The 12,804-nt window shown below is 41.4% G+C and overlaps 2 protein-coding genes across 3 annotated transcripts in view; one reads left to right on the top strand and one right to left on the bottom strand.

Moving 5' to 3' along the window:
- Positions 1-151, bottom strand: part of rasd2b (RASD family member 2b) — a 1,503-nt gene extending 1,352 nt beyond the window's left edge. The window contains exon 1 of the mRNA XM_062388483.1: positions 1-151. This exon is cut by the window's left edge and continues 528 nt beyond it. Within this exon, the coding sequence (XP_062244467.1) occupies positions 1-91 (91 nt within the window). The 5' untranslated portion in view covers positions 92-151.
- Positions 152-930: 779 nt separating this feature from the next.
- On the top strand, positions 931-12,804 carry mycbpap (mycbp associated protein). 2 transcript variants are annotated; one of them, XM_062388152.1, is made up of 19 exons: positions 931-1,035; positions 2,304-2,377; positions 2,505-2,616; positions 2,747-2,853; positions 2,932-3,115; positions 3,285-3,400; positions 3,511-3,661; positions 4,016-4,134; positions 6,814-6,938; positions 7,128-7,236; positions 7,797-7,989; positions 8,130-8,317; positions 8,418-8,564; positions 9,369-9,467; positions 9,775-9,911; positions 10,011-10,138; positions 10,213-10,343; positions 11,649-11,822; positions 12,620-12,804. In XM_062388152.1, the coding sequence occupies exons 1-19, from the start codon at positions 990-992 to the stop codon at positions 12,686-12,688; spliced, it is 2,409 nt and encodes an 802-aa protein (XP_062244136.1). In that variant the 5' UTR covers positions 931-989; the 3' UTR covers positions 12,689-12,804. The 2 variants fall into 2 exon arrangements, with proteins under 2 accessions (XP_062244136.1, XP_062244135.1); XM_062388151.1 differs by having other exon boundaries at positions 9,369-9,479.

Raw genomic sequence — 12,804 nt, 5'->3', positions numbered from 1 at the left:
CCTGGGAAGCACCTAACGTGGAGCCGCTGAGCTGGTGCGCAGCAGGGCTCGGGCTGCTCTGTGCGCCGGTGGAGAGTCTGGTCATCTCCATCACTGTCCGATGGTTTACGCACAACAAAGTGGGCAGAAGTATGGTCTGACGTTTTATAGACCTGCTCCTGCCTGGGTTTGGCGCGGAGGCGGAAATCAGCTCCTTTATATAAGCTATCATCAGCCCCATCAGCTCCATCATTGTGATTGACAGAAGGGGTTGTGCTAATCTGAAGCACTTGTTTAGAACATGATTTACCTCAGTCATGTGTCTGAGACCCCTTGATACGTTTAACTGTCCATTATGTTTCATCACAGATAATGTTACAGCCTATTGTCATGTGCTATAATCTATCTATCTATCTATCTATCTATCTATCTATCTATCTATCTATCTATCTATCTATCTATCTATCTATCTATCTATCTATCTATCTATCTATCTATCTATCAATCTCTCTCTATCTCTCTCTCTCTCTCTCTCTCTCTCTCTCTCTATCTATCTATCTATCTATCTATCTGTGTGTGTGTGTGTGTGTGTGTGTTTGAGTGAGTGTGTGTGTGTGTGTGTGTGTGTGTGCGTGTATGTGTACGTCTGTCACGAATCAAACAGGTGAATGGTGTGTGTGCATCACGTCTTGTTTTTTATTTAATTTATTATGTTTGTTCATTGCCGATCTTGTTTGGTTCATCGGGACGTTGTTTAAAAAAGCCTCTCTCTCTCTCTCTCTCTCTCTCTCTCTCTCTCTCTCTCTGTCTGTATATATATATATATATATATATATATATATATTTATATATATATTTATATATATATATTTATATATTTGGGTCTCCCTCGTTGCGCAATGGTTTTGCCCGTTGCCATGGTTACGAGTGGCGCAAACTTCCCCGGGCTGAGTTAGCTTGGTTAGCATCGCTTCACTTCACTGTGAGTTCAGCTTCAAGGCTCAGATCAAATGAACCGCGGTGAGAAGACGGAGTTCAGACCTTCGAGTCACTCAGGTCAGCAAAAGCGTCTGTGTCCCTCTCCCGCTGTCCTTCCCTGTTCCTGCTGCTTCTAACCGAAGCTTTAGCTTGTGTCTGTAGCTTTAACAGACACAAGCTCTCGTCGTGGCAGCGGCAGCTTGTAGAGGCAGCTGTCAGTTGCCTCAGCTGCCACCTTGTTTCAGGGCAACTAGCTGTTTGTGACTTACTCATACTTAGTTTATGAATGTTTATCAGCCTGTCACTGTTCTGAGCATCAACCACAATTGATCTGAATTTCTCCACCTGTTTTGTGAAACATGCTCATTTATATGGCTGATTTATTATATACATATTTGCACCGATTCTGCTTAAAGGCTGTTAGTGCTCTGCCTGTGATTTTTGTCATTGAACAGAAACTTGAAATAACAATGTGTGTGGATAACATCTGCCCCAAGATCATTTTTGGCAACAGTGACGGCTGCATCACAACAGTTTGACATCAGAGGCAGCTGTCCCTAAAACAGTGTAGCATCATAGGCTGCTGCTTTCACATTTCACTGGCAGTCTCTCTTGACACCGGCTAATAATCAGGGACAGTTGGATAAAGAGAAATTAACAGAATTGCGTAACCTTGTCACTGTTCTGTGGTTATCTCCTTTTCTCTGAATGTGTGTGTAGTAGAAGCTCACTTCACTTTTTAAAATGGTGAAATCAGGGGATCATTGTTAGGCAACATCATTCATTATAATCTAGATAGACAGATAGATAGATGGATACTTTATTAATCCCGTGGGAAATTTAGATCGTCCAGTAGTTCATACACTTATACACCTCACCGACATACATACATAAATCACATATACATATTACAGATAGAGGAATGGGTCTGACCCTATGGTACAGAATGCAATGGGTGATTGTGACAGTGTCCATTATGAAAGTGTTCTTGTGCTGCTGGAGTGCATAGTACAAGAAAATATATATATGTAAAAACAACAACAACAAAAAAAATATATAAATATATAAGAATATGTAAGTGGTAAAGTCTGTGCATGGGGCTAGTCAAGCCAGTGAAGGGATGGACAGTGGTTTGGTATATAATGACTGCGTGGTGTTACAAAGGACCTCCTCAGCCTGTCCGATGAGCATGACAGTGACAGGAGTCTGCCACTGAATCTGTGTGTAGATATTACATGAAGAGGGATTACACTAAGTATTGTTGTAGTATTGTTGTGTCCACTTTAACAAACGTATTATTACTCTGATATTCCCATACTAGTGTCATTTTCTTTCCTCTCCTCTAGAGAACAAGACTTTAACCAGTGTTGCGGGCGAGCGGTCCAGGAAGTCTTCTTCTCTCATGGATATCCAGACTGAGGTTCATCAATTTGTTACATTTAACATTATTTTTTAAATCACTCTGTTCCCCAAATTGAATACAGTGTGTGGCACTTTCAGTTTAAAGCAAATGTATTGTGTAATTGAACATATGATAATGTCTGCAGCTTCTTGTCCCAAAGCCACCGAAGGGCCAACAAAAACTAGTGCTCAAATCATGTGTGGGTAAGATGCATCCAGAGAAGCTGGACACTGACTCCCAGTCTCTGTGGTACTCAGGTAAGTTGTATTCCTTTGGCATACAGAGTAGTACCCATGGAAAAATTTCCCTTTTCTAAAGGAAATGTTCTGATTGTAATATGTGTCTTGGAAGCTAAAGTTACTTTCTTTCTTTCCCTGTGCTTTCAAGGAGTGGAGGGGCTTCAGTTTGATGATCAAGGGAGGGTTCTTCCACACAGCATCCTGGGTAGCCTAGAGGATTTCAGAAGTTATCTGGAGACTCAAGGGGAGACGGAGGTAAATTCAGATGAAATTTACTTTGCTCCAAATCTGTGAACAAATTAATATAATATAAATTAATATACTTTTTTCCAGTTGGTGGAGCAAGTACCAAATTCCAAGATAGATGCTTCATATGAGATCCCTGGGAGGCATCACTGTGAGGCTGTGGAGGAAGGGCCTGAGCTCTCTTCAGGCCAAAGGAACATCCAGGGTAATGCCCTGCAGAATTGGCAAACACATATGACACAGCGCAGACGACAGCAGCACCATTTATCTGGTGAGTTGATTTGAGAGCAGTTATCGTATCATTATTGCAGCTTTAACCAGATCACAACTGCAGGTTTCTCATTTGTAGCAAATTAAAGAACAGGATATTGTTGAATCGGTGCCTTATGCTTGTCCATCAACCACTCTGTTTATCTGCTGCTCTTCTCCACTCCGTCAAGACTTGCTCCACAGACCAGTCAAGACGTTACTGATGAACCAAGACAACCATTTCAGAGAAACTCAGGAGCAAAAGGAATTTCTAACCCAAGTCATGCCACTCATCCACTCTGGATATGTATGAAACATGTTTGCCTCTGCTCTTTTACTGTGACTTTAGCCATCTGTCACACTCAAGTTGTAGTTCTCTGCCTTCTAAACCCATTAAAGGTGACTTGTATGTCTTAGGGTTATCGCGTGGGGAGTGAGTTCTGGGCTCTCCCTCAGCATTATGGGGACGAAATGAGCGGCATCACAGCCACTCTGACTCAGACAGAGCGGGGCAGACGGGAACCTGTCACACATATTGGACAACCAAGCGGCATACAACAGGAAACGGGTAGGCCACACACACAAACACACACACAGTCACCTGCATGTGTGTCCCAAGAAGACACAGTTCTCTTTTTGGGAAGTTACTTCAAATTTTGAGGGAGAGTGAGGAGCTAGAGCAGGTTGTCCACTAACCAGAATGTTGGTGGTTCGATCCCTGGCTTGAGCATTTGCAGCATATGGATTTGTGTTTGAGTGGGTGACTGGAAAAAAACTGTACTTTAAACAACTTTGAGTCATCATGAAGACTAGAGATCCCCCACATAAATACAGACGCTTTACACACACTCACATGCACACCTGCATTCAGACACTCTAAGACTGACTGTATCCCTTCTGTGGGAACATTGTCATCCTCTAGGAATCAGATGTGCTAAGAATCTGCGTCCAGCCTCTCAGCCTTGGGAGCAGAGTGCGTACCTACAGGACCAGTACCAGGAGCTGGGGGAGCTTCTACAGGACATGGACCTTAAGAAGCCTGTAACACAAGTTTAATTCATTTTTCTTAACGTTCAAATATTTATATCAATACAGCATCAAAAGTCCACTAACTATGGGACTAGTCAATAGATCCAGATAAAAATCTGGATCTATTGAAGTTAAATGTGGTTTTATTAGGGGGCTGTTGGGCCTTGGCGGAAGCACGAACTCTCAGAACTGTTTTGTCTGTGGTTGTTAACATTTTGGCAAACTGGAACCATATGGAAATGATAAAGTCATTATGAGAGGTTCCTGTTTTTGATGTTACCATTCATGTTCAGACACTTACTACTGGATTACTGAAGTACAGAAGAGAACTTAAGGAATCCCAGGGATTTATTAAGCTCTTTTCTTCTGTGAGTTTGAAGTAGCTTTACCTATCCATTGTTTAAGATTGACACCGATGACATTTGACTGTTGTAGGTCGAGATTGTAATTTTTTTAGCATCAAAACCAACAGCTTCATACTCCTTGTCAAACCACACAACCCACTCAGGCCACTCACGCCCTCAGAACACTTAGTCTTTTCTAGCTGCCCATAAACAGTTTGTGTTCTCACAGACAGCCTGTGATCATCCAGCTTTGTGCACACTGTTCTGGGTTTTCTCTGCAGGGAACAAACTACAGAACATTGTTAGACAAGCTTACGCACATGTACGCCCACACAAACACACACACACGGGCACGTGCGTGTGGGTTGCGTTGGCGTATACACACAGTGTATACACACACAGAACGTTCACATACTCTTGTGATATATTTCATTGCTTGAAAAATGTACATTTAGTACGCACACATGCATAACGAGACTAAAGAAGCCCTGCAGCTGTTCCATAAACACACGTGCCTGTTCACATACATTCTGACATAAAGAAGGTACAGATATGAAATCTGGAGCGTGTCCAGTCATTGAGTCAAACGTTTGAGAAGAGTGGCGTTCTAGAGCCAAAGAAAAAGGGACAGAACCTGCCTCACTTCTGTCTCTGAATTATAATGACTTCATTAGCAGGGGAAGGCGCTTGTGGGATAAACCCTTTAACACAAATAAACACAGATGTGCACCTCTTTGCAAAGTCAGTACCCGTTTAATCCAGTTTGCACACAAAGTAATCGATGTTGATTATGGAAAGGTTTATTCAAATTACGTCTTTTATTTTGAAACTTGATTTCCCGCCCTCTTTTGGTCTTTCAAACACACAAACACACACACATGCCTGACCCAGTGAAATAACAGAAAATGGTTGCAGTGTGCTCTGTCGTGCTGGTTGTAATGTGATGCCGAGGCGATTATGGGTTTGAAGTACCTTCCGACACACAGACAGAGACAGATCGTCCTGTCAGCAGTCGGCTCGACCGTGGCTTTGTGACATTTGTGCCATTCGTGCAAAGAGAGAGAAAGACAGTGGGGGAAATGGAGGGGACACCAAAAGACAAAAGAAAAAATGGGAAAGGAAGGGAGGACAGAAAGTCCTTCCTTCCAGTTCAAAATAGAAATGTAGAGAAGTTTGAATGACATAAGAAATTGGATTTGTTAAGGCCTTTTTCACAGTAGACGTTTCGACTTGCCACAGTCAGAAAGGCCAGGTGTTTTTTATCGGAAAGTTCCAGGTTTTCTTTGTTCGAGCCGTACAGTAAAAAAGGAGTTTCATGCATTTTTAACTAATGATAATTAATTAGCAGTTGTAGTAAGCTTAAATAGACCAATAACAACCCTGACTTCCCATTGGCTGAATAATATTAATCCTATTTAAGAATTTTGTTATTTCAAAGTGTCTTTCTAAACATCCAAGGACACCATATAATGCATCACAAATAAACACATACAAAATTGTAGTAAAACCAAGGCTAAAATCAGTTTAAGAGCTATGGGCCACACACACTTTACATCATATCTCAACACAAGAGTGACAAAAAGTTAAACCAATGTTAAAATCTAAATAGCCAGTGAGAGACAAGACCCAAGTGAACATGGCCCGTGGACCGCATTGAGAGCACACTGCTATTCATTTCTGTTTATCGTTGTGCTCACTGTGATCACAACAGCTTTTCTTTTTTTTTATACTGAACTTAAAGAGGAGAGTTTTCAGTAAACAAATGTTTGAAACAACTAACATGGACGGAGACAAAATGAAATACACGTCCATTAAAAGATAGAGCTTGAAAGCAAGTGGTTATTTTCAAAAAGTAGACTGAGCCACATTAATGGTTCCTGGAAACATCAGCAACTGTTCTGTTCTTCTATCCATGAGCCCGGGTTCATATTTTGTTTTATTTACACCATGTTTTTCCTACAGTGACATGTCAAACCCTCTTCTGTTAAAAGGGCTTATTGTTAACCTCTCTCTGTCCTTCCCACACAGTAAAATAGTGATAGTGCTCTGCCTGAAATACAGTTAGAATCAAGTAAAGAACAAATGTAAATGTTTCAGGATGAAGGGGATTGTAAGTACACCTAAGCTTTAACTTTGCCATTGGTAAGTGGACAGTGTGTTCCACTACTCCGCATCCTCTTATCAGCCGCCTTTCTGTGTGTGAGGGGACAGAACATTTATCTATTGAGACTGGAGTGAAGAGGATGTCGGCTATTACCTTACCATAATAGCAGCCACAATGTTGAAAGGAAGCATGCAGCTGACTTTGTCCTGGAAAACCAACCCCTCTGTGTCACTTTGATTACAGGACCTCAGCAGACTGGAGGTGATTGGCTTTGGCGAGCCACTCAGATCCGTCACGGTTTGTCGAAGTCCCTCACTGGAGAGGGAAGGAGAGAAGGAGGAGCACAAGGAGGAGAAGAAGGACAACCTGTAAGAAAAAGAACGTACCCTTTTCTGATGATATGATATTATCAGATCAAGCTTACAAAGCCATCACAATTTCAAAAACACTAAGAAACACAATCAGTATTAATGATGTTAATTATTTGATGTAGCCATCTACTTATCAATCGAGTTAACTGCTAGATCAATTGCTTTTTGTTTCCATGTCTTTAACAGTGAACCACTGGCACAGAGTGATGAAGCTCGGTCCGATGTTCTGCTCGGTCCTGCCTTGAGGTTCTGTGGCCAGCTTGCGACGTGGACTGGAAACTCTGCCAATAACCAGGTACAGACTGGTCTTTATACGGTGAGCGGGTCTGTTTGTATATATTTCAGTTCAAACCACGACTACTGTGATCTCTCCAGTAGCGGTTGGGGCCTTTATTTACTTTGGTGGCAGAGAGAACCAGGCTTTTATTACATTTTTTTATTTGGAGACGTAACAATGTCTCCATTTTTATATTTTTTCTTGATCAATATACCCAGATCAATTTTTTTTTGTTTTTGCAACAATAATAAGCCACCATGTCTGTCTATATTTTGCTCGCATATCTCGAGAACCTTTCATCTTATCTTCTTCAAATTTGGGAAGTGCAGTGACGAATTTGGTATGATTTGGACACATGACATGTTAAATATAAATAAACCCTAAAAAGGTGACGAGCTCTGTAGCAGTGGTGGCTGGGAAACATCAATCTATCTACAACAGATCTAGAACTCACACTGCACAAGTAAAAGAACTTTAAAAATATTGTTTCTGTCTCTGCTGTGGAGCTTTTTTCTATGAGTGCTGGCTTTGACCTCTTGTCATCAGTCAACTTGTATTCTCCAACACTCATTGATCAGGGAGAAGTAGGAATCAGTACCACAATAATGTTCGAGGCCCTGACTGGAGAAAGACCCTCTTTTCATCTGGAGATGCACAATGAGGGCACCACGGCCATTTTCTACAGCTGGCAGCAGCTTCCCAGGCAGAACAGCTTTCCTAACCTGCGACCACAAACAAAGAGTCGGCACTTCTACTTCAATTCCTCCTCCGGTACACACACAAACTAATTCAGACACCTGCCGCCACCACCCTTACGTCATACATTGTTTTCAAATGTATCAGCTTGTCACGACTTTCACCCAGTGCTGAGTCTGTCTTTCTGGTTTACATTTGCTTCCCCCCCTATCCAGGCGTGATTCTTCCAGGTGAAATCCAGCGTGTAGAGTTTATGTTCAAGTCAGAAAAGCCAGGAATCGATACGGAAGTGTGGCAGCTCAACACTCACCCTGTGCTGCTTGAAGGAGCCTCCATGCAGGTCACATTAAGGGGAGTGGCTCTTTACCAGGACAAAACCAAAGACCAGAGGAATTTCATCGAGGTATTTTTTCAAATAAACTGAAAGTTAAAAAGAAAGATAAATGCCACAAAGGTGTTCTGTAACAGGAAAAAATGTCGGCCTGTTGTGTGTTCATGAGCAGACAAGGTTGGAAAATACCGTCATACTGAAAATGTGTCGGTCCATGGTGTGCAAGATGGTGAGTGAGGTCCGAACCCCAGAGAGACCCAGCTCTCCTGCAGAGCTCTACATCACTGAAGAGCAAAGGTTTCTAAACAGAAACCCAAAGGTAAATCCTAGAGTGCAGACACAATATCCATCAAGAATTGAACCCTTTTCTTAGTGATCAGTGGAGTTTGTTGTATTTCTTGCCATACTCTTGAGGGCCTCAGCAGTTATCATAAGAATTATTCTGTAATGGCTGTTCCTGTAGTTTATTTCAAGCTGTAGACACATTGCTAATCATGCATTAGTCATCTAAATTTCATGTGCCAGTGACACATCAAACATATTTCAGAGGTTTTTTTTGTCTGTTAGAGATAATCAGTTAATGGAGCCATATGTCATGTTGTTCTCTGTGACAGTTTACTGTCTGTAGAAAAGTATGATAAGCCCATTCTCTCTTCCCTCTATAACCTAAATTATCTTTTTGTCCCCATCCATTTACCACATCACAATCATATTTGTACCTGAATAATTCTTGGTACTTCATTAACTAATCATAGATTCTAACTGCTAATAACTTCAATTAGGTTATTTTGACATGGCAGTATGTCACAAACTGGTCAGTCCGAAGCTGTATGAGCAGCCATCACACAGTGTGATAAGAATGTTGTTCTAACTGGGTAAGTTGGGAGCCTGATCAGCCTGATTCTCTAAAGAGCAGATAGATAACTACATGGACAAAGCATGTCTGTCTTAAAAGTTTCCTGAGCTAATTTCCTGCAGACATGGGAGCTAATGATTGAAAACATTGGAAAGTGTAACCACACTGGATATTTTTAAATACAATCTCTTTCTCATCGTCATCAACTCATGAAGCATGAGAATAATGTCTTTGGTATTCACATGTACACTCTATTCATGGTTTTAGTTGCAGTACCATCATCAGCCAGTTGAGGACCTAAAGAGACTGTGGGAAGAAGTCAATCCAGGACACAGCTGGGATCTCTCTGTTGTTACTCTTCGACAGGTAGAGACAAAAGTGCGAGTTGATTCAAGGATATAATGTCTTTAAATGCACCTTCCATACGATGTCATATATCATTCTATAACAGAAAATGAGCAAGAAATAACATAACATAAATATTATGAATATAGAAGGCCATCCCTTTGATGATTTCCTCTCATTTCACAAAACCCATTAATCAATCATACATTAATCAATAGCCATCATCATAACATAAATATGACTCAATAAGTTCATACTGTTACATAACTTCTTTTTTTTTTAACTCCATCCATGACCATATATGTGTTCATTTGTTCCCGTACTTAAGGCGATGCTGTCTCTGCCTGAACAAGAGTCATCTCAGGACACCCGAGACAAAAACTTGGCACAGCTTAACTCTCTGCTTCTGCAGCTTTCTGAACCCACTGAACTGAATCACCGCCTTCTAACATCAGCAGCAATAGGGTGAGGAATAAACCCATGTGAGTCATGAAGCATCTCTTTCATGGCATCCCACACTGGAACTGTTTCATGTGTTATGGTGGTGTGTGGTGCCCCCTGTAGACAGCAGCTGTGGAGGAGACTCTGTGACTCGATAGAAGGTGAGGCCGTGAGCCTCAAAAAGCAGCTGGGCCTCTTCAAGACACAAACACTGGAGGATAAACCGGAGGAATCGCTCCTCTCTGACGCTGGTGAGACTTGCCCACTTTCGCTCAGACATATAGTGAATTCATGCAGTTTAATACTGTTACTCCATCCATCACAGATGCCGATGATATGGGCAAAGATGGGAAGAGTGAGAAAAGGGGAGCAGCAGCTGTGAAGGAAAAGAGGAGAGAGACGAGATCCAGAGCAAATGAAGGCACCAGGTCACCAACATCTGACAAAACAGGGGAGGTGAGAGGAAACATTTATCGGTGTATGTCCAGCCGCCTAGCTTTATATAGTTACAAGACATGATCAAAACATATACATATATATAATAGTATAACACTATTTAGTTTACTACTGTGATTGTACATATCTGCTTATATACTTATAACATAATTAAATAGCTAAACCTAATGAAATAATGCAGCATACATCCTCATACAATCCTTCTATGCCACTTAATTTGATTATTTACATTTTATTTTATTGCCTATCTTATTCTATTTTATACTTTCACATGTTTGCATATCTACCTTCCTCTGACCATCTGCTGCTGTGAAATTCCCCAACATGGGATCAATAAAGTTTATCTAATGTTATCTTCATCAACACAGAGATGGAAAACTATCAAATGTATTCCACTGAGTGGCAGCAGATTCACTTTAATTCATTTAAATTAGTAGTATGTAGTAGTTTTCAGAATTACTTTCTAAAATATACCAACATGCGTAAATTATTTGCGCACCATTAGATTTGCAGTATTAAAAGCCGCCATTTGTCATTCAGTCATTACAATAAACGTACGACAATATCCAAGAGGCTCTCTAATCCAGTGTTTTCCTCTCAGAGAAGTCATCATAGTTGCTATATTTGTCTTTTTGCAATGTGACTAGTCAGATGAGACAACAAGCAACCAGATGCCACTTAGCAACCTTTCACTTTATAATCCAGATGATTGTTTCCGCACAGTCACCATGCACTCGTCCTCATTATACCCAGCTAGTTCGCATAATTCTGATCACATTTAAGCCATTCCTTGTTTACTGTTAGCTTTATAGCTTTGAACAAAGCCCCACATCATTTAATATATTTAGTTAATTGTTCCTTGTTCAAGCATATTGTCTTCTTCTCCTATTCTGGGATTAATAAAGGATGGAGGAGCCATTTTATTAAAAGAAAGAATACTAGCAGGGCAGGGACCAATCAGATTTCAGCTGGGGCCAGAATCCGGCCCTGCCAGGACCTTCCATCTCTCTTATAGTGGTTCATGGCTGAACTGTGAGCCATTCAAATTATATCACAATCCTTTCTGTGTAGTTGCTGAGAGATTTTCTCGTCCGTGTGTCACTTGAACGTTGAATCCTAGGTCAGGTACAGCCTATTACTCACAGAGCACCATCGTTACAGAACACGGTGTGAAAATATGCACCTGGTCTACAAATGTGCGCCCAGGGTGGGAATTAATAGGATCTGGTCATTTGATCATCCAAAAGGTCATGGTCATTCTCCAGTAAACTGTATGTCCCCTGTCTGTCTATGTTGTGCGCAAAGGAGAGCAAAAGGAAGGGGAAAAGGAGAGACGAAGTGGGAAAGCGGAGCAAGGAAAAGCAAGGGAAGGAGTCTGTCCCACTGCCGGAAACCAGTCCTGAAAGCAACATCCAGGAACTTCCTGTTGAAGTGGAGCAGAGGATGATGAAGATTTACAAAAAGCTCCTGCACGAAAAGGTCAGTCCTTCAATCATTTGTGAATTAATGATCTAATAATAATATTTTAAAGGGGCACTCCAATCAATTTACACAGTTAAATCCAGTCTAATCACCATGAGGACTCAACTGCTGCTCTGACGTGTTCAACAGATCACCTGGCTGAGAGTCCAACATTTATTCAAACTCGCCTGCATCTGCCAAGCTCCGCTCCGGGCCCATGACCCACAATTATCTCAAAGCCAAATCTGGAAACGTTAACACATGTCCCACAAGCAGACCCATCACTCGGGTTCACAGTCACTCGCATCAAATTGGTTACGAAATCCTTGTAGCAGCACCTGTATTCCTGAGCCTGTTCCTCAGTGACAACGTGTCCAGCCCATCGCTTTCAACAGCTAATACTTTTCACCACTGGCTATTTTTGTCTGGTCAGGGTATTTAGGAGGTTAGGTAGCAGTTCAGCCAATACTGTGAATGACTCTTCTTCTTTTATTTAATGGATGACACCATCTGGTTTCATTGAGGGAAAAGTAGAGTTCGTTGTTTTGAGAGGTCGACCCAAACAGAGATTTAAAGTGGGGATATCTAGTTTTGCCATTTTTCATTGTCCAGTGAGTCAAACGCAGTTGCATTCTGGGAAATGTAGGAGCCTGTGTTTGGAGCTTTAGTCTTACTAGGTTGCATGTTTTTGCTAATGCTGCACATGTTTTTTCTAAATGCCTCAAGTGAGTCGTCCTCCATCTTTATGGATAATTCACAGAAAGACCTGTGGTGTCCTCCAATGTATCTCATGTATGAATATATCTACCTGGCAGGTTTACGCTCTGATGGAAGACCTGGTGGACACCATGTGCGACCTGATAGATGAGGGCAATGAATCATAGGAGCTCTACTGAATATGACCAACCCGTTGTGATGACATATGTCAAATGTGATTCCCAAATCTCTCTCTCTCTCTCGTTACACTTTGATCTCTTGTGAAATCAATAAAGGTTTTTTA

Source organism: Platichthys flesus, chromosome 5, assembly GCF_949316205.1.
Source record: "Platichthys flesus chromosome 5, fPlaFle2.1, whole genome shotgun sequence".
In the NCBI taxonomy this organism is placed as follows: domain Eukaryota; kingdom Metazoa; phylum Chordata; class Actinopteri; order Pleuronectiformes; family Pleuronectidae; genus Platichthys; species Platichthys flesus.
Note: the sequence above shows the minus strand (reverse complement) of the source record. Positions and strands in the feature narration are given on the sequence as shown.